This window comes from Serinus canaria, chromosome 3 (genome assembly GCF_022539315.1).
Source record: "Serinus canaria isolate serCan28SL12 chromosome 3, serCan2020, whole genome shotgun sequence".
Classification (NCBI taxonomy): Eukaryota; Metazoa; Chordata; class Aves; order Passeriformes; family Fringillidae; genus Serinus; species Serinus canaria.
This window is the reverse complement of record NC_066316.1, coordinates 7,161,752-7,183,465: the sequence shown is the minus strand read 5'-3', so window position 1 is coordinate 7,183,465 and position 21,714 is coordinate 7,161,752. Positions and strand designations below refer to the sequence as shown.

The 21,714-nt window shown below is 37.4% G+C and overlaps 1 protein-coding gene across 4 annotated transcripts in view; it reads left to right on the top strand.

Moving 5' to 3' along the window:
- Positions 1-21,714, top strand: part of KIF16B (kinesin family member 16B) — a 134,127-nt gene that overhangs the window by 22,563 nt on the left and 89,850 nt on the right. For all 4 annotated transcript variants that reach the window (XM_050972409.1, XM_050972408.1, XM_050972407.1 and 1 more), the window contains 8 exons: positions 1,098-1,195; positions 1,708-1,817; positions 2,400-2,542; positions 3,110-3,278; positions 3,427-3,558; positions 6,921-7,096; positions 8,925-8,990; positions 13,162-13,221. In XM_050972409.1, coding sequence (XP_050828366.1) covers positions 1,098-1,195; positions 1,708-1,817; positions 2,400-2,542; positions 3,110-3,278; positions 3,427-3,558; positions 6,921-7,096; positions 8,925-8,990; positions 13,162-13,221 — 954 coding nt within the window. The remainder of the gene's footprint in view (positions 1-1,097; positions 1,196-1,707; positions 1,818-2,399; positions 2,543-3,109; positions 3,279-3,426; positions 3,559-6,920; positions 7,097-8,924; positions 8,991-13,161; positions 13,222-21,714) is intronic.

Sequence of the window (21,714 nt, the reverse complement as noted above, 5' to 3'; positions counted from 1 at the left end):
ATTATCTGACTGCTGCTCCTGTGTTTGCTGCTTTGGAATGTGGCTTGGACAGTGTTTACCAACAGGTGAATGTTTGATTGGTTCCCTGTGAATTGTTTTACTTAATGACCAATCCCAGCCAGCTGTGAGTGGCTCTCTGAGGAGTCATGGGTTTTTATTATTCATTCTTGTGAAGCCTTCTGATGTATCCTTTCTCTTTCTTTAGTATAGTTTTAGTATAGCATTCTTTTAATATAATATCATAAAATAATAAATCAGACTTCTGAGAACATGGAGTCAAATTCTCATCTCTCACCTCGTCCTGGGGACCCTCACAAACACCACAGGGCATTCTCTTGCTCCTCTGCTGTTGGGAAAATCCTCACTACAGCTTCCTGCTTGGCTAGAGAGGGCTCTTCCTGGACCAGCAAGGAAAGCTGCATGCTAAGTTTCTGGGTATCTCAGTGGGATAGGTCTTATTCAGTTTGCTTTATTAAAGCAACCAAGCATTTCATGCATAAAACCACTTTATCTGCAGAGACAAACATTCAGTAGTTAATATCAAATTAAATTTGGCTGCATTGTGGGATATGGTGAATGAAGATTTAATTTTGTCATAGTGTTTTCATTTATTCAGAGGACCTGTTGCACTTTTCAACACAGGAAGGACAGTGACCTGAGAACTGGGGGTTTGAATGAAAATGTCCCATGGCTGCTTGTATATGTCTCTTGTCCTGTTCTCTGCAGTTGTTGCCAAGTGCACAGTGAAATGGACAGTGAGATAGAAGCAGTTAAAGATGCTGGTGAGATAAGGCAGTTCATGACTTACTCTGGAGAGCCAGTCTCTGCCTTAAGCAGCTGGGATTATTCAAACTGAATGGGAGGGGCAAAATGTATTCCAGTAGCAAAGAAATGAAACTGGTTGTACGTTCCACACACAAAAGGGTTAAAGTGGCAAGGTGGCTGCAGTTAAATAAAAGGCAAGAGAGTGCTGAAAAGTTTTGATTTTTCCCCTTTCTGGAGTCTTAAACTCTCCACTAGTCATCTAGGGTTTTATTTTTCAGAATATGTTGTGCATGCATATATAGCCTTGGAATTAAGAATTGTTGTTATTGCAGGGTGATGCAGGTTTGATACCTCGAATTTGTGAAGGATTATTCAGCAAAATAAGTGAAAAAACAAAGAGGAATGAGGCATCTTTTCGAACAGAAGTCAGGTAGGTCTTGGCATGTTAAGGGTTTGCAGGTTATCAAACTTGTTTCACTTACAAACACTCTGCTCTTTCACTTTATCTCTGGGAAGAGTGCATATTTTTCAAAAATAACTTTTTATGCTTGGCCTCAGTCCTATAATTGGTTTTTGTTGGCACTTGTAGCCAAAATGTGCAGTACTTTTACCTTCAAGCCAAGAGCTGTGAATATTGTGTCATTTATATGGTCGTGCAAATGCCTTTGCTACTGGACAGCACCTTCCTTTTTTTTTACCCTTTATTTCAGACCAACATTAGGAGATCTTGATCTTGCTCATGTCTGCTTTCTATCCACTTTCTTCTTGCCTTTTTGGCTTTTTCCTTTATGATACAATACCTTGTAGTCATTATTATCTTAAGCCGACTTTGGGTCTGTGTTCTTTCTCTGAGTGTTTTGCTTTCATACTTGTGTTAGTATGGCTTTCCTTTGAGAAAAGGCTCTAGAATCAGTCAGTGGCTTTCTGTTCTTTTTCTTTCAGTTATTTGGAAATTTACAATGAGCGTGTGAGGGATCTTCTCCGACGGAAGTCATCAAAAACGAATAATTTACGAATACGAGAACATCCAAAAGAAGGGCCATATGTTGAGGGTAAAAACTGCATATTTTATTACCTTTATTTGTTCTAAAATATAGTGTCTAATTTATAGGGCATGTTCTCTTTTAAAATATAAATTACGATGGATGCAGTGCCTTACTTTTGTAAAAAGCATTGAAGGAATAGCTTCTAATTTTGCATCTCTACTTGCTTTCCCAATCCAAAAATTATTACACAGTCTTTTATCTGTAAATTTATAACACATTTTTAAGTAATGTTTAGAGACTCAATTGGTTTTAATAGTTTGTTGACTATAATTTATAAATCTTCGATATTTAGATGAAATGAAAACCTACTAGGATCTAATTGTCCTAATCTGTTCTCTACCAGGGAAGGTTCATGTCTCTTGTGGGATTATGCTCATGTTATTCCACTAAATAATTTAATAAGATTGTGTATTTTTTTCTTTTTTACTGTAAATGTGTAAGTGGTCCAGTGTTCATATGAAGAAGCCTCATTCCTTTCCTTAGGTGATGAAAAAGTATGACAATAAACACTAATTGCAGCAATAGTTTGCAGTAGTGAGAAAACTAAGGACATGTATGAGCATACTGTAACACTCTGCTTTTCTTCAGACTTGTCTAAACATTTAGTCCAAAATTATACTGATGTTGAAGAACTTATGGATGCAGGAAATATAAACAGGACGACAGCTGCCACTGGAATGAATGATGTTAGCAGCAGGTCACATGCCATTTTCACCATCAACTTCACTCAGGTAACAAAACCAAACTCCTTCCAGAGACTGAACATGTTTCTTCAGAGCTTAGTGATCTGTTTGCTTATATGCAGCAAACTCCTTTTCTAATGACTTCTGATGCTCTTGGTTATTGTTTTTGGGGGCTTTTTAGAAAGCCCATGGATGACCTGCTAGATGAAGAGAACTTGGAGGTGGGGGAGAAATTGAGTGTAAATTTGTCTGTGCATGCTATAACTTATTGAAAGCAATACATAAATATAATATAAATACTGTAAGCTTAATGCAATGAATGCAGCACATGGTCACTGCATCATGTAAATTACAACTCACAGTGTCATAGCTTGTATGTAAATGGCTAAAAAGTTGCAAATATTACAATTTAAAGAAATAATATGGGAGTTGTGCAACCACTCATTACCAAATGTCTTTGAGTGACATCTCTACACCTGTCTTCTCAAGATCTCCTATTGTAAACAAGTTAAATTCAGTTATGTCATGAAAAAGGCCACTAAATTTGATTCAGTAAAAGTGCAGGATTTATTAGCTTAACACACTTTTCTTTGTTTTATTTTTTCTTTTCTTTAGGCTAAATTTGATTCTGAAATGCCTTGTGAAACTGTTAGCAAGATTCATTTGGTAGATCTTGCTGGAAGTGAGAGAGCAGATGCCACTGGTGCCACGGGGGTTAGATTAAAGGAAGGAGGGAATATTAACAAATCTCTAGTTACTCTGGGAAACGTAATTTCTGCCTTAGGTAAGTCTCTGGTTTTTGTGCTTGTCTGTCTTGAGGTGTTTTTAGTCATTAAATACCTTTGTTTGCTTACACAAAAAATGGCCCATCACCTTTTTGAAAATGAATGAAAAGATCTCATTTTAATTTATTTTCTATCTTCTCATCACAGCTGATTTATCTCAGGATGCAACAAATCCTCTATCAAAGAAGAAACAAGTATTTGTGCCTTACAGGGACTCAGTGTTGACTTGGCTATTAAAAGATAGCCTAGGAGGAAACTCCAAAACTATAATGATTGCCAGTAAGTGTTTTTAATTTACTCTTTTTGAATTCTGAATAGTTCATGTTTAATAGGAATAGATGTAAATACTTAGATTCCAGGTGTTTTGTTAAGGCACAACATGTTTTACACATATTAGTGATTTCTTTCTTTCTGAACTTATACCATTCTGGTTTTTACTTACACTCTGCACAGTGTATAACTGGAGCTTTGTACATCTGGCCTGTACTGGTGTGTGAATCAGTTGCTGTTCCAAGCTGGTTTTTTTTTTGGTTTTTTTTTTTTTTTTTTGCATTAGTAGCAACCTGGTCTCTTTTGGCATCCTGTGGGAAAGATTTAATCTAACCTTCTAAAAGCACACAACATTTTAACTCCTTGTCTAAATTTAAGTATGATGAGTTGTCTTGAAAACTCTTAGGGTTTCCTTTTTACCCATAGGAAGGTCTGCAAGGATCACTTAGTTTAAACCCTACCTATGCCATGTGTATTGCAGGTTTGTCAACAAACTGGAATGGGAATTCCGTTCCCAAAAAAAACAGAGTGAAGCCAGGATGATGTTTAAGGGGAGGTGAGGATTTTGGATGTTGGAAATCATGGAATGGTTTGAGTTGGAAGGGACCTTAAAGATTGTTTAGCTCCATCCCTCCTGCCATGGACAGGGTCACCTTTCACTAGACCAGGGTGTTCAGAGCTCCATCCACCCCAGGTAGAGTCAGAGACAGAGACAGAGACACCAAATTAGGAACTGTATTTACTATAATGTAAAACTGTAAACAGTCACAAAAGGATAAGCTAAGCAAAGCACATAATAATTAGCTAAGAATTACAAAAAGATAAACTAAGAAGAGCACCTAATCATTACTATGAAAGAATGCCTATAGTGATTAAGAAAGATACATCACCAGGTTACCCTAATAAAGATGCATCATCCAAATCTGAGAGACATCAGCTGTGGGGGGAAGCTGTCACAGCAAAGGACTGGAGAACCACACCTGGCAATTGGGAACTCCTGTGGTGTGTCCACCTCAGGCCATGAGGCTCCCCCACTTTGCTATGGCAGTGGCTCAGGTTTTATACTGTTACACAATCAAGTGGATGTAATTTCTAACTTCATTCTCCTTTTGGCTTTCTCCCAAAGCCTGGTACAGGCTCAAGGAGGAACCAAGAGAGTTGTCTTTGATTGTAATACCTCCCCTAATTAGGTCAGATGTGGCCTTACCCAGTTTCTAGATATGTAAGGTAAATACATGTTTTACCAATAAATGAACACATATTTATCAGTACTATGTTAATGACCAAATATATGTATAACATTTGCTTGGAAGGTTCATCTTTATGTCAGCTTTGGCTCAGGGCCTGTTGTTCAGGCCTTAGTACTTCACTGTTTCAGTGTCTTATCACCTTCTGGGTAAAGAATTTTGTCCTAATATCTGATCTAAATTGCTCCACTTTTAGCTTAAAACCATTAACCAGCCCAGGATATGGCAGGCTTTCTGGGCCTTGAGCACAGACTGCTGGTTCATGTTCACCCACCAAAAAGAACCCCTGAGTTCTTTTCTGCAGGGCTGCTTGCAATGAGTTCTTTTCCCTAGTCTGTACCCCTATGTGGGATTGCCCTGACCCAGGTGCAGCACCTTGCACCTGGACTTAGTGACCCTCAGTAGGTCCCTGTGCACCCTCTTGTCAAGCTTGTCCAGGCGTTGCTGTTGTGAGAAGAGCAGCTCTGAAATTTCTCTCTCTTTCCTGCTCAAGTGAAATGTGATCTTAAATGGAACAGTGTCCTTTTGGGAATGTGGGATAGCAGAATTGAGGGAATAAAATGTATCAGATCAGGTTCTGGTTCTTCAGAACCAGTCAGATTCTCTGGATAGCGGTTCCTTTGTTGTAGGATTTTGGGGGTGTTTTTGGAATCCATGCCTCTTGTTTTCCTCAGGAGAATCACAGTAGTGCCAATAGATGACTGTGGACCAGACTCTGCTTTGGCTTTCTGGCTCTTTAAGTAAAGCTGTGCTGGCAACTTTATTCTTGCTGCTTTCTTGCAGTTCCATGTTCTTGGGCTTTTTTTTTGACAGAGGGCTTGGGAAGAGAAGTTTTAGGAACACAGTGAGCTTTCAGTGCCTATACTAATGATTACAGTACCCAGCTTCTTTTTCAGCTACTTCCTCATCTATTAGTGATTCTTCTGCTAGGCAGAGCCCTGATGGTTGATCTTTTCTTCAACAGTAACTCTACTGGTAGAATTCTCTAACAGCCCAGCAAGCTGTCCACGTACATTTGTCCTGCCTTTTCTATAAGTAAGCACAAAAAAAATGCAGGAAGATCACTTTAAACTGTGGGAAAGGCTATAGAAAAATATGTCTGATTATGATTTGTCATTTTTCTGTAACACATTGTAACATTGAATAGTGGAGAGGAAACAACAGATAAAGCTGGGAAGTGAGAGTGTGAGCTAGGGGAATTTTAGGCTGTTTCAAAGTTCATCTCCTGTAGCTCAGAGAGTCTCTACCACAAGAAAAAATATTTCTTGTTTTTGAGAGAATGAGAAAGGACAGATTATTTTAGTTGCTTAATTAGTTTTTCAGGTAATTTCATTGTTTGATTCTCTGGATCTCTTGTTCTGTTTGAACATTAAGATTTCTGGATGGTTTTTTCTTCTGTGTTTCCACTCATCTATTTGGATGCCTTAATTATCTTTTTAATTTGGAACATCATATATATTGTTAGGAATATTAGGGAAGGATAGCATTAGCACTCGGATTTAAATTCCATTGTTTTTCCTGGTTAGGTTACTTTGCAAAATAATACTGGTTTTTCTTGGTGCATCAGACAGCTGACAGTTCTGTGTGCTGCCAGATGCCTGCAGCTCAGGAGAACAGCTAGGTTTGTCAATTATAGAAGCTCTTTTCTTGTTTTGGTTCTCCTGTCTGGGTATTTTTTGTTTTAATGCTGTTTAATTTCCGTACTGTGTTTTACCTGGAATATCTTTTCTTTTCAGTGATTACATTGATACTTAAAAAATATTCTTTGTTTTCCTGACTGATCTTGTAAAAAAATGCAAGAAAACCTGTGAAGTATTTATATAGGACATTTATGTTTACCAGGGAAATGTAAATGTTAAATAGATTGACAGCAAGATTTCTTTGCAGCACTTGGTTGTTGGACCTGATTATCCTAATGCACTTATCTCATACAGTGTTTACTTATGCAAAGTTATAGTGACATGAAATTGGTGAAGAATTGGAACAAATTGTATCCATACTGGTAAATGATGTATTTCTGTCTCTTCACCCACATTGAATTGATCTGACTTTTAAAATCTAAACTAACTTCAGTAAATGCAACATATGGTGCTAGATAAACGGCTTCTGATTTCATGTCCTTAGCTATTTCACCTGCTGATGTCAATTATGGAGAAACTTTAAGTACACTTCGCTATGCAAATAGAGCCAAAAACATCATCAACAAGCCCACAATTAATGAGGATCCTAACGTCAAACTGATCCGTGAGCTGAGAGCTGAAATAGCCCGACTGAAAGCCCTGCTTGCTCAAGGGAATCAGGTTAGCTTTACTTGGATTGATGTGTAATTTTCCTTGAGTTATAACATCTATTTCTAGGATGTAATTATCTTTCATTATATTGATTTGAGTAAACAAGCTCGATGAGGCTACGAATGAATATTAGTTTCCTGATGGAATCATTTTCCATATGGCCAGCAGATTGCTTCTTTTAACATAAAAAAATTGTCTTCCCAAAGCTTTTAGGTTTCTTGTAATATAATCTGAGCTGGATTGTAGTGTGCTGTGGGACAGGTAGTCAACACAGCATAAGGAGACTGAGCAAGAACATACCTTCTGGGTCTGTCCTGAATGTCCTGATGTACTTTGTGTAGTATCTTAAAAGAAAGTTCAAAGTATTCAAGGTGCATAAATATGAAAATGTAGAGTATGAATGGATTTAAACAATACATTTTATTTCTGTTTGGCTGTGCAGTACATTAGAAGGCACATAACATTTTAAATATGTAAAAATATTTTCAGTGGTAGTGTAAGGAAACAAAAATGATCTGCTTCACTTTTGCATGATTCTCTTTCTTGCTTGGTCAGTATGATCTGCTGGAAACAGTCTCTGCACAGGTTTAATTAAGTTTAGTTTCCCTCTGTTCCCAGGGTGGTGAAACCAAAGTAACAATAAAGAATATCCAATTGGTTCAGACCAGTTGTCTCTTCTGCATAATGTCACTCAGATCTGCTAGGTTTCATACTTGAGCAAATATAGTTTGGAAGTATCTGAAGCACTACTTCAGATGTGTTTCTAGAATGAGGTAATTCTGTTTTAGATGGTCTGTGCAATATGAAGTGTCAGTTCAGCATGGACCATTGTTAGTAGAAGAGTAGAAGGACTTCAGCTGGATTTCATGCTATAAAAAGGGGATGGAAGCAGAAATGGCTCTTGTAGATGATTGGAGCAGAGGAGCAGAGAGCTCTGCTTTGTTACCAACAGTTAAAAAATTCTTTGTGGGGTTAAATTACTTGTGGTTTTTTCATATTCTTTAGCAGTGGAAAACTAATTATTTTCAAAATATGATTTGGTTTAGAATTGGCAAAGTAGATGTAACTTGGACCCCCTTGAAGTTTGAATGCTTTGACCTAGTTTCAAGCTGTAAAATAGTGGCTATTGCAGAATAAATCTGATTCAGTGGTAGGATGTGGTAGAGGGCTGTGTGGGAGACAACAGAGAACGTAAGCTTCAAGTTTGAATTTGTGATGGTTGGTAAAGCAGCAGGTGGTGTATTACATACGCACAGTGGTATAAATCTCTGGATAATTTATTTCCTGTTTCCTTTGTATCACCAGAACACTGTATTGCAAATGCTTCTGTAGATCTGAAGAATCTGTTTACCAAAATATGGTGCTGGATTCAGTGTAGAAGGTCACATAAAATGAGTACTGCCTGTGTGTGTTGTTTAGTAATTTTCCTCTTCTCTAAGACCAGTTATGTTAAGATATAGTTATTAAAGATAAAGCAGTATACATAAATATTACAGCAAAATGGATAACTATTCATGCATAATAAAATTCCATGTTTTTTAGAAATATAAAGAAAAATGTATGAGGAGTTATCTGTTATAAATGTGTCTGGTTTCTGTGTGTGTGGCCATGTGTATGAGTGAGTAAAAATAGTACTTTCAAGCCAATTTGAAATAGCTGCTTTGACAGGATTTTGATTATTCTGTTTACAGTATTTCAAGGTAAAATGATATATATTAAAGTTCAAGGAAGTTTATGCTAAGGACTCAGAAAAGTTGAACAATTGAATTTCATTTGGTTCCCCCAGAAACTGTGACTGTTTTCTTTTTGAATTGATGTTTACTTTTCATGGTTTTAGATTGCACTCTTGGATTCCCCAACAGCTTTAAGTATGGAAGAAAAGCTTCAGCAGAATGAAGCAAGGGTGAGTTATAATTTCATAAAACAGTTTTTAAACATCAAAGAAAAGGAAAGGTGGGTGGTCTGGATGCAGGAGTACTCGTAATTTTCAGGACTTTTTTTTAATGTGCAGCTAAGCTTTTTCTGACCAGCAGCATTATCTTGATGCTTAAAAAAAAAAAAAAAGTAGGTGTGTGAATTTGTGAATTAGTAATTTTGTTATCCTAGTAATATAACATTGTTAAGTAAGAACAAAATACATCTTTTATGTTTATCTAACAATTCTGTTTATGAAAATGAAATGAAAAGACTTGTTCCCTGACTAGCCTGCCTTACTAAAAAAGTATGTTTGCAAATAGACTAGAGAGGGAAAAGCCACTAAATCACAGTAATAAGTAGCAAGTAATTGCAGTAATAAAATATTCAGTGTGTAGACACTGAAAAAAAAAAAGGCAAAAAAGATTAAAAAAAACCAGCAAAAGATTATGGGGAGAATGGTCACTACTTCTTTGTTTTGAAGTTATAAATTAACTTTTGTTGTAGGGTAAGTTTTTAGACAATTTCAGTATTTAAATCTGGTGTGTACAAATATATTAAGTGCCTAATTAGGTATTCTTTTGGGGGAGGGTCTTAGGTCTAGGTGTACTTCACAGTGTGCTTCTCACCAAGTTTTTTCAATAATCCAGCCAAATGTAGAGGCTGGAAAAAAATTCCAGGCAGTTTGGATAACTCACAGCATCCAGAAGAATCTAGATATAATGGAACTATCATTTCTCTGACTAGCAGTCTTTCATTCTTTATTGTATTGTTCTCTTTTAATTCTTTCCTGTGTATTAGCTTGCTTTGAAAGCTGTTGCAAATTGGTTCAAAAAAAAAAGAGTTGAAGTCATACTTTGGAAGAGGCAAGTGGGAAATATTTGGAATTATTCGACTACATGGCAGCAAATATTTAGTTCTGAATACTGCCAAAAAGATGCCAATCATATGGAGATATGATGCCTTTAAAAAATGGCTCCTTAGGTGGTTTAAATGGTCTGGTTTACACTGGTACTGCTTCAACCTTTAGAATTAAAAAATTTGTCTTGCTTTGAGAATCCTGTTTTATTTATATCCTTGGTATTTTTGAGCACAAACAAAAAGCTTTTATCCAAGAGCAGCTCAGTAATGTAAATTGCTGACTATTGGCTAATTAGAGTATGTTTTTCATGTTCTGACAGTAACCATTGCTTATCATGCTCAGAAGTGTTGGCTCTGCTCTCTGGGGTGTTTATCAAGTGTATTTTATTATCTTTGTCAGCCCTGTTAAAAGGTTATGTGATTACTATTCATGATAATTACAGTACACATAATTACTGAAAATTCTTGGTAGATACTGCAGTGGTTATAGCTTTTTTATAATTGAATGAGTGCAATAACTAATTTGTTTGTATAGATTTAAAGACTTTATCACCATATTTGTATTGCCTGACAAGTATATGGTGACTTTCTTTAATGAGTGGATTTTCCTTTTATAAGAATCATTTGGAGTAGTTTAATTTAAAAACATTTCATTTAAAAGATTTAATTAAAAATGGAGTGTTTCTGAGCAATGCAAATTGTTCTGGTATGGTGAATAGAGCTGTGATAGACTTCCTTCATGCTTTTCTTTAATCTTTGGAAATTTATTTTGCTTTAATGTTCCATTTAGCAGCACTAGGAATTATAGTAATGCATTGAAAAGTGTGCTTACTTTTCTTTGTTGAAATCTTGAGATGCAGGTAGAGATGGAGAGACATTTCTGTAGCTGTCATGGATTAATTTAATTAATAAAAAAACAGCTGCAGGTGGCAAATGGGGAGATGTTTGGAGCAACTGCATCAAAGACTTCTCTCTTTGTGCAGTGGTGTTACATGAAAGTTACCTAAAGAGGTGGCCAATTGCTTCATCAGGAAAGAAAGGACAGATCCTAAGCATTCTGTTGGCCTGACCTCAGTTTGAGGGAAGGTCATGGAATGGGTCATCTTGAGTCCAGTCACACAGCATGTACAGAACAACCAGGGGAATCAGGCCCTGTCAGCATGGTTTGAGGAAAGGCAGATCCTGCTTGACCAACATTGTTGTATTTGCTGGGACCCTCATGGCAGGCAGGAATGATGAATCTGACTCCATGTTCTCAGAAGGCTAATTTATTATTTTATGATACTATATTATATTAAAGAATACTAAACTATACTAAAGGATACAGAAAGGAAACTTACAGAAGGCTAAAAAGATAATAATGAAAGCTCATGACTCTTTCCAGAGTCTTGACACAGCTTGGCCCCGATTGGCCAAAGAGTCAAAACAACTCACACCAGAATCCAATGGAACAATCACCTGTGGGTAAACAATCTCCAAACACATTCCACATGAGCACAACACAGGAGAAGCAAATGAGATAAGGATTTGTTTTCTTTTTCTCTGAGGCTTCTCAGCTTCCCAGGAGGAAAATCCTGGGTGAAGGGATTTTTCAGAGAATGTGAATGTGACCAATATCATCTCTTTTCTATGAAAGGATGACCTGGTTTGTGGATGAGGAAAAGGCTGGGAATATTGTTTACCTGGACTTTAGGAAAGCCTTTGATGCTGTCTCCCACAGCATTCTCTTGGTGGAGCTGTCTGTTCATGGCTTGCACAAGTGCATTATTTCAGAATAATCTCTGGATGGCTGAACCAAAAAAAGTGGTGGAGTTAAATCCAGTTGGCATCCAGTCACCAGTGGTGTTCCCTAGGGCTCAGTATTTGGGCTTGTCCTCTGTAATATCTTTGATCTGGCTGAAGGGAACAAGTGCACCCCCAGTCAGGTTGCAGATGGCACTGAGGTGTGTGGGTGTTGATCTCTGGAGGGTGGGAAGGCTCTGCAGAGGGATCTGGCCAGGCTGGGTCAGTGGGCTGGGGCAGTGGCATTGAGTTCAATAGGGTGAAGTGCCAGGTCCTGCCCTTGCCTCACAACACCAGGCAGCACCACAGCCTGGAGGAAAAGGAACTGAAATGTGGCCCAGTGGAAAAGCACCTGGGGGTGCTGGTTGGCAGCAGCTAAACATGAGTGAGCATGTGCCCAGGGAGCCAAGAATTCCAGTGGCACCAGGCCTGTGTCAGCAATAGTGTGGCCAGCAGGAGCAGGGAGGTGATTCTTCCTCTGTGCTTGGCACTGGTGGGGCCACACCTGGAGTGCTGTGTTCAGTTCTGGTCCCCTCATTTCAAAAAGGACACTGAGGTGCTGGAGTGGGTCCAGAGAAGGACAGTGAGAGTTGGGGAAGTATCTGGAGCACGAGTGTGAGGGAGATGGCTGAGGGAGCTGTGGTTGTTTAAGCTGGAAAAATGGAGGTTCAGGGGTAACCTCACTTTCTACAACTACCTGAAAGGAGGCTGTAGCCAGGTGGGGCTCAGTTTTCTCTCAGGTAAAAGGCAATAGGACTAAAAGAAATGGCCTCAGGTTGCTTCAGGGGAGGTTTAGATTGGATATTAGGAAAAATTCCTTAATGGAAAGGTTGTCAGGCATTGGAAAAAGCTGCCCAGGAAGTGATTGACTCACCATCTCCAGAGATTTTTAAAAGACTTATAAATGTGGCACTTCAGAGGGCTGTGGTTCAGCAGTGGCTTGGCAGTGCTGGGTTAGTGGTTGGACTTGATGATCTTAAGGTCTTTTCCAACCTGAATGATTTTATACCCAGTGCTCTCCCTGTCTGTAACACCTTTGCAAGCATCTTCTCACTTCTGTGCTGATGACAATGAAGTGTGTGGTTTCTAAGTTGCAGCAGATTTTGCTCTGGTTCACTCCTGGTTTGGCTCTTCCTCTGCATGCCATCCTCTGGAGGGATTTTTGCCTTACCATGCCTGCCTGTGCCATGGGAAAGGAGCTGTCCTGTTCTAGCTAAGGGATCAGTCTGTGGTAGTAGGATTAAAGCACTTTATGAATCTGTTTGAAGGTAGATAATTGTTTGAAGTAAATATCCCAGACATTCCTTTCACCTTACAGTGTAAATAAGAATTTTGTGTTTTGAGGGAGAAGTATTGTAGATATGGCAATTATTGCTGGAGCATCAGAGCTCTTCTAAATGCTGAAGTATTAAACTGCACAAAGAATAACACAAATACTTACTACTTTTTTTGAGAATGCAATTATCAAGAACTTTGGAAGAGATGTGATTTTCTTCAAAATTTGTTTTCTTTCATAGGTACAAGAACTGACCAAAGAGTGGACTAACAAGTGGAATGAAACTCAAGATATTCTGAAGGTAAGGCAAATAAATAAATTTTCCTCTTGGCATTTGACCTAGCCTTAGTATTTTCCTCAAAAAAAAAGTTATTTTTTTAAGTAATCTTCTTTGGCTTAGCTCCTTGTGTTATTCACCATACTGAATAGTGACCCCACACTGCAAAACAGTTTCTCTCTAACAAATCTTTAAATTGCTGAGTGGTTTTATTGAATTAAAAATGCAGAAACCCTGGGCCAAGGGACAAGTGGATCCCTCATATCCTTGGTATTTGTGGTATCAACAAGACCTGTGAATAATCACTTCTTATCTTACATTGGGTATCTCAGTGGATGTAGTGCATGGTAGATATGGATTTTCCATTGTCCTGGTGAGATTTTATATTGGTATTTGGTTCATGATTAAGGTGGCAATCTGAGGTTATATTTTAACAGGCTACTTGATGATTCCATTCATTTGTACAAGCACATGGGTGCATGCACACATACACAGAGGAATAATTACCACAGTTTGTTTTTTAACCTGTTAACTAATATTTTTGTTGCCAAAGCTTTAACTGTTCTGTTAAATAAAAATTTTGAAAATTAAGCTTAAGCTTTCAGGATTTGCTGAACACCACTTGTTTGTAGTGCAATTCAAGCAAGCATTAGAAGTAATTTTCTAATTCTCTGTATCGCTGATCTCAAACTTGATTTTTCTTGTATCACTTGTTGGTTTCTTAAATTTTTTTCCTCAAGTCCACCACTGTCTTTCCCCATGAGGTGAATGGCTTTGTGCTTGAAAATAAAAGCAAAGCACATACAGCAGAGAGAATGGAGCAGGCTTGGTAACTACTTGGCAGTTGGCATGACAGAGTGGACAGTTTAATGTCTGTCTAGATACTGAACTGGGAGTTATCAGTTGCATGTTCAGCAGAGATGTTTTGGCTACATATTTATGTTGTTATTTTGAAGCATCTATACATACATAAAACTTTGTTAATTCTTTCTCTATTCACATGTGGATTGGGATGTCCATTGTCACATGCAGCATTTGTGAATTTTGGTCAGTTGTGGAAGTGAACATTATGTTGCATGTGGGAAGTTTTGAAAGCTTTATGTTGGAAATGCACTGATTCATGCACATAAATTGTAGAATTGTATTGTTAACTGAACAAGAAGCTGTAATTTCTGTTTTCTAGTACTGAGCTTTTTCAGCATGATTCTGGCAGCTTCTGAATGAACTGCACTCTCACAGGATGATATTTGAGTGTATGAATATACCTTATATTCCACTTTTGGGTTAAAGGCAGTTGATTAAACTTTCTTTGTCCCAAACACCCTGAAAATCTGCAAAAGATTTCTTAGTTATACTGTTTTATTTTACACCATTTCTCTGAAGGTATCCATATTTTTATTCACTTCTTGTTTAATGAGTCGTGAAATCACTGACAGCATATGAGTGGGAAAGGGCTTTTTGGAAGTTTGCCAGGCTGAGTCACTGGAAAGCAGATTTTAAACTTCAGAGAGCAGGGGTGTTTTTTGTTATGGATTCTCTGAGTTCACTGGGGTTTTTGTTTTGTCATTTACATCGCTCCCTTGCACACAGAGGCAGCACACCTTGTAATTTGTAAAAACAGATTGTCTTGGCACTCTGAGAAGTGGGATTGTCTTTGTATGTCCACATCACTGAAGCCACACCTGCCACCTTCCCCATGCCATAATTCAGTAACTTTGAGGACATTGTTCATTAAAGTACTTAGAACTTCATGTTTGTATTATATTTAAAACCTTCTTTCTCTTGCCTCCCCTGGCTTTGCTATCCTGAGGTAGTTGGTGCCTTCCAACTCCTGACCTGCAACAGGCTTGGAGAATTAAAAACCATTTGCTTTTCAGCTTCTAACATGTTTTGCTCCAAATCTTATTTGCATATGCCTGCAAGATGCAAGTGCACTTGTTTGTAGCTGAATGGGATTCCCTACTTTATTGTATATATTTATGCTTTTTTGTACTAAGTTCTAAATATTAAAATTCACATGATTTTGAATTGTTCTCACAGGCTGATGGGAAAATCTGTTAATGTTTAAATCCAAAATAATTGAAAGGATTTTGCATAAGCCTTGTAAAATACAAGTAAGAATCACAGGACATGCTGGTGTCTTTCACTAGATCAACAGAAAATTGCTGGAAAAGGTTACCTGGCTTTCAGTGAATACAGTGCTTTCATCAGGCAAAGATGCCTGACAAATAAACAGTCTTTTGCAAGGAAGATGTTCCTTAAATTTTTTTACCTTTGCCAGTTATTTTGAACCTTGTTTAAAATTAGACCTGCAGCATCTAAATGCTGCCTCAAAAATAATTCATAGAGAATGGAAAATACTCTCCAGCCTGAAAGTATCAAGGAGCAGAAAAATCCATGTGAAGGCAGGTTTTTGATAAAAGTATTTGACAGCTTAAAATTAAATTTTTCTTGTCAGTGCTGTACCAGATGTGCAGCTGACATGTGCATCCCAGTATTGTTCCTTATTTCTGTTGGTAGCTTTTGTCCCCTTTGACATTTGTGTGCAGTTAACCTGAAGTTGTGTTTTTCCATCTTTAGAAAGAGGATGTTGAACTATCCTGTCTGTAGATGTTGTCAGCTTTGGATTTGGGGTAGTGTGCAGTGGCTGAATGCCACTGTCAGCTGTGAACATCTTGTGTAGTCTTTCATTCTGTTGATGATAGATTGGACATATCTTGGGCTGGGACTGGCTTTTTCTTTTGTGGTTTTGGAAGAATCCTTTTGGAGGGTGACTGTTGGGTGCTTCCTCTGCAGTCTGAATTCTTGTCAACTCACACCTAAATCCCAGATCTTCTCATTTTCTGTATTCAAAGCTTAGGACACTGCATACATCAGGGTTTAATTTTGTGCTGATTCTATATGAAGGATTTTTTGTTGTGTAGCATGGCAGGTTCTTGGTGTTGATCTGCCTGAAGTGCCAAGGTTGTTTATAGGAGTGATGTTTGTTTTCATCCTTGATCTCTCACTGTAATACAAGCTGACACTCTAACCTTACTTAGTATTGCAATCTGTCACCCATGCTTGTTTTTAATAACAACAAGGATATTTGAGTGTTTAATAAATGTAATAAATATGTGGGTGATGCTTCACCATTGGGTAAAATACTGCCTCAGATCTCAAAGTGATGGTGTTTGGTTTGAAGTCCACAGGCTTTGGGTTATTTCTTGAAATGTCACCAAAGGATTGCACCTTACAGAACAGTGTTGCTTTACATTGCTTCTCTGTCTTCAGATGTCTTGCAACCTCTGCATTTAACTGGAGCATTTTAGCTTTCATCTCAAGCTCATTGGATCTTTGTGTGAATTTTTTCTGCCTTCTTCTAATATTCTTTCATATACATTCCCAAAAAGAAGAGGAGGGGGAAGAAATCCTGTTTGTTCTTTTCCTTAGTTTAGTCCTTTTTGTACTGCTCTGCTAAAGATCAATAGTGGAATCTAAGATGTTAGGGTAACCTATCCAGCTTTTGATTTTTTTCTCTTAATTGGTAATTTAATGAATTGGTATGAAACTTCTTTTGATGTGGCTGCTTTATTTGACTGCTTGTGTTGTCATTCTCCTTGAGATTTTTTTTTTTTTAGTGTCACCTTTTTTTTGTCATCCTTTGTGCGTGTTTCAATTTATTTCTGTAACCTTTAGCGGCTTTTAGATAAATCTTTTTAAAATGTGCACTCCTTTATATAATTCTCTGCTGGTTTTTCTTCCCAACTTTCTTTTAAATTTCTCTCCCTTTTTCTGTTTGTGTAGAAATTGGTATGACTTTGAGCTGCTGCCTTTTTAAAGTATGTCATTTGTAGCTAGTGCAAAGGTATTTAAATGCTCTTTTAAAATCATTTTTAGTTTGAAGTAGATTTAAAGTTCCTTTTTATTTGCTTATCCTGTTGTTTGATTCTAACCATGTCATTAGCTTTGGGTGTTGATGTCAAAGGATGTAGAGGAATCTATCATCAGAGTCTATTAAAGGACAAAGGTTTTTTTGGTATGTGTGTCTCTAATTCCTGTGATCAATAGTTTAACTAGTCACTACTTCAGCTGGCTTTGTCCTGTTGATTTAGTGACACCACCTCACGTGCATCAATAATTCTGCTGCAGAGCTTTACCACATGGTGTGCAAATATATTATTGAACACTGTTTATTGATGATTTATTTGATTATTCTTTTTCTTTTTTTGTGCTGTTTGGTTGACTACTGCTTAATAGTGCATATTTATGTCTTAACAGTGGTTGTTCCTACATGAGGAAGGAAACTGTATGTAAACTGCTTATCTTCAAGCATTAACATCTGCTGTTTGTTTGTATCATGCCTCTTTTTGGGGAAAATGAAACACCCTTGACTTGCCATGATGAATAAATAAAGATTATTACCAATTACTTTGGTGGATATACTCATCTAAGCTGGGGAATTTTCTTTCTTTTTGTTATTTTGAAGCATCTATACATACATGAATCTTTGTTCATACTCTCTTTATTCACATGTGGATTAGGATGTCCATTGTCACATGCAGCATTTGTGAATTTTGGTCAGTTGTGGAAGTGAACATTATGTTGCATGTGGGAAGTTTTGAAAGCTCTGTTGGAAATGCACTGATTCATGCACATAAATTGTAGAATCAGAGGGAGTGTTAACTGAACAATACATATAAACAAGGGAAAGCTGCATTTGTTAGCTACTTGACTCTAAAGGACTTAAACACAGAAGCTGTAATTTCTGTTTTCTAGTATTGAGCTTTTTCAGCATGATTCTTGCAGCTTCTGTATGAACTGCACTCTCATAGGATGATATTTGAGTGTATGAATATACCTTATATTCCACTTTTGGGTTAAAGGCAGTTGATTAAACTTTTTTGTCCCAGATTCTTTAGGAATCTTTGCTATGTGCAGTAAAGACAGTAGGAGACCAAAACTCAGAGCAGCTGTGTTGCTCATTTCAAGGTGTAGATTAGGGTGATACAAACCAATATATCTTATTTTAACAATTTGCTTTCCATGGTGGCTTGCATACCACAGTGAACTCTGTCAAGAGCAGTTTGTTGTGTTCTAGATAAATGTTGCATTTGACTACATTTATTTTCATGGCCAGGTAATCTTTAAAGCAAATTTGCTGAGTGGTATTAAAGCACTTTTGTGTCAGTTCTTTTGCCTGAAACGCTGGGCATACATCACATTTTGCTGTTTTATGCCTCTTTGTTGCTCCCTATTAACTGTGACCCACTTGTCTGCTTTTCCTCTTCTCATTTGTGTTGTGTTCTACCCCAGTGTGTTGCCCTTTGATGAGCATTTGTTTTCTCCATTCTTTCATATCATTGCTTTAACAAGCTCAGTCCTCAGGTGAGAAGTGCTGTCAATTAGCACCTTCTGCTTTCACCTAAAATTCTCCTGTCTACTTCCACTTTTGATGGCAGCAGGGTAGAGGAGTTGCAGAAGCTCTTGGGCTCCTGAAAAACAAACTCTAGGACTTCTAAAAAGTAAATAGGCTTTAATCCTGCCCTTAAGAAGTGCATGTGATTTTTACAGACCTCTGCTCACATGCCTGTGGAGAACAGATTCTAAAATGGGATCTATTTACAGGTCAGATGAAAAAAATTTGTGTTACAAGACTGGTGTGCATCTGTATATAAACAATGTCTACATGATGCTGCATTTAAACCATTTGCAGCTTTGGCATGTGTGTTTATTTGAATGTTTGACAAGAATTGTTTCTAAGGTTTTTTCTATTTCAGTAAGTGAATAATTTTTGTACACTTGTTGTTAGTTAGGCATATTGGTGTTGCATTTTGGTTATAATGTCTGTTGTTGGCAGTGTTTGAAGCATATCAGTCTATTTCTAAAGGGAGAATTACATCTGTACTTTGACTTGAACAAACCTTTTTGATATTTTATAGCTTATCATCTGTTTGTATTAGAAAACTCTTACTGCATGTTTCCAGTTTTTGATTCCTCTCTAAAAGCCATGTCATCTGCTTGAATTTTTAATAGGTTTAAAAATCTCTGCAAAATTAACACAGGATTGCACAACTCTGAAGCTGGCAGAAAGAATTTAAGTCAGATGTTGCTGCTTTGTTTTCTGTTAGAAAAGTTCATAGAATAAATAGAGTAGCAACTCTGTTCCTAGGGATATTGGCTTTCTCAACAATTGTTTGTCCCCCAGCAATTATGTAATATATGTTCATTTATCAAACTGAATTTGTATGGAAAAGAAAAATGCACATTGACATTAAGTAGTCTCTTATTAACATAATATGTTTCATAGAATTGCCTTCAGCTGGCTTGTGAGTGCTGTGCAGAGGAAAAGATTTTATGAAAGTTTTAAGAGGGATGATGTTAATTATTTTCGTTTATCTTGGTCAGTAATCACTCAATAAAATAAAATAGCATCTTTTCTCTAGAAGCCTGTTTAACTGTGGTTTTGATTTCTTGCACTAGATGTCACTGCAGATACAATAATCAAATTCTTCTGCATGCTTAATTTGGATTTAATTCAGATATTTTAAGGGAAAATGATTTGCAGTATCTTGACTTTCATTGCTGTTTGCATCCATTAAAATAAGTTTATGAGAATGCCAAAACATTGCTTTGGGAGCAAGTCCTGAAGAACCTGAGTAACTGTTCTGACAAAAACACTTCTAAACAATTCACAGTTGTAATGCACTGCAAAGTGATTATGTACATTAAGATTTATTGCAATTATTTTTCAGTGCATTTTCAACCCTCTTTTTCAAGTGACATATCTAGAATGTTTGAGAAATTTAGCTAAAGCCTTTGAAACATATTTCTTTTCTTAAATTTGCGTCCTTGGTATTTTAGAGATATCAAAGATCAGTTTCTGAGAGAAGGCAGTATCTTTTATTTTCTCAGGTAATACAGGTGAGAGGCTTTTGGACATAGAGGTTTTTCACCAGGCCGCTTCTGCTAATTACTTTCACTGGATATTGCAGTTGAAACACCAGTGGCCATGATATGCAGTTTCTATTTATAACTGCTTCTTTTAACATTTTTCTCTTGATTAATCACTTCTGTAGATTTATAATTGGGTTTCAGTACATGAAAATTTAATAAGTTTGTTTGTTTTGTTTTTTTTTTAAAGAAAGTTGTCTGAAAACAAGGGAATGTTTACTGTTCTTGGTCCTTTTACATTATTTACCCACAGCACCTGCCTCCTGAGCAGTGATGAGTAGTATCAAGCTTAGCTCTCAATTTTATTAGGATTTGTTTTATTACACCTGGCCTTGTGCATTATGTATTTATTTCCCAAGTGTAGCAGTTACTAGCAGTGGTTGTAGTTAAAACATCATCTATTCTGGTCAGAAGATTTCTCCTTTGGAATTTGAGGTTGGACAGAGATTATCCAAGTATGATTTGTTTTACCTTAAAGAGACACTGTTTTTTCATACTCTATGACTGAACAGATGGCATTATTAAGTGATGATTATTACTCTCCCTAAGTCAGTTTGTCTGTCTCAGCCTTGGCTTGCTGTTGTCAGAGCATGAAAAAAGGAACTGAACTGGGAACTGCTGCTACTTCTCTACTGCAGCTCTTTTCCTAACAGAAGCAGTATTGAAAGGGCCCCAGCCACCTGAGGAATGCTGAGTGCAGCAGTCAAAAGTCGATTTCAAAAGGAATAATTGTCTGCTTTCAAGTCTTTCTGCCACCTGTGTTCATCTGGTGAAGAAATCTCCTTTTTCTCTTGCAGGTGCTATCGCTGCTTGTGGTGCCTTTGTGGTGGACTGACCACTTTTAACTTTCAGTTTCTGCTAGAAAGTTGTGATCAAGAGATGCCTAATGCTACTGATTGTTTTCTCTTTCAATTTGAAACACTTTCTTCCACTTGTCACCAGCTGGGCCATAAGAGAAGCACAACTGGGGACTACAGTTTCTGAGCTCACCAACCACTGATTAGACCAGATTGAGCAGTTTGGTTGATGAGGCTGAGCATTTCAAAAGAGCCCTCCAGTGTCCAGGAGTAGCCATATTGCCAAATATTTCACTGCCCTCCTCCTCCCTCCAAGTGGGGCCCTGCATTTGCAGATTATTGAGGCCATGCTTAGCTTTAATGCATCACTAGAGCTTGTAGGTGGTTTTCAAATGAAAGGGAGTCAGAATGGGTTGCTTTTGAAATCCTTTCTACAGCTCAGATGCCACTTGTTCAACAATTCCTCCTGGGCATTTGTTCTGCTTTCCTATTAATTATCTTGTGCCAGGAAGGTGGTCTAAATTGAAATCAGTGGAAGCTCCTGAAAGAAGAAATATATCCTAAAAGCTATATCTCCCAAAGGATCAGCAGAGAAGTATTAAGAGAGAAAAGAAAAAAAAGTAAATTTCTCTTTGGATTTGGCTGTGGGATGGGAAAGAAGCATTCCAACAGCACCAGTTTAGATGAACCCCAAATTATATCTGCCTCACAAACAAGCTGTTTCTAATGACAGAGTGATATGAAATGCTGGAACCATTTCATTCTGCTGGTGGTTTTAGCAGTATAT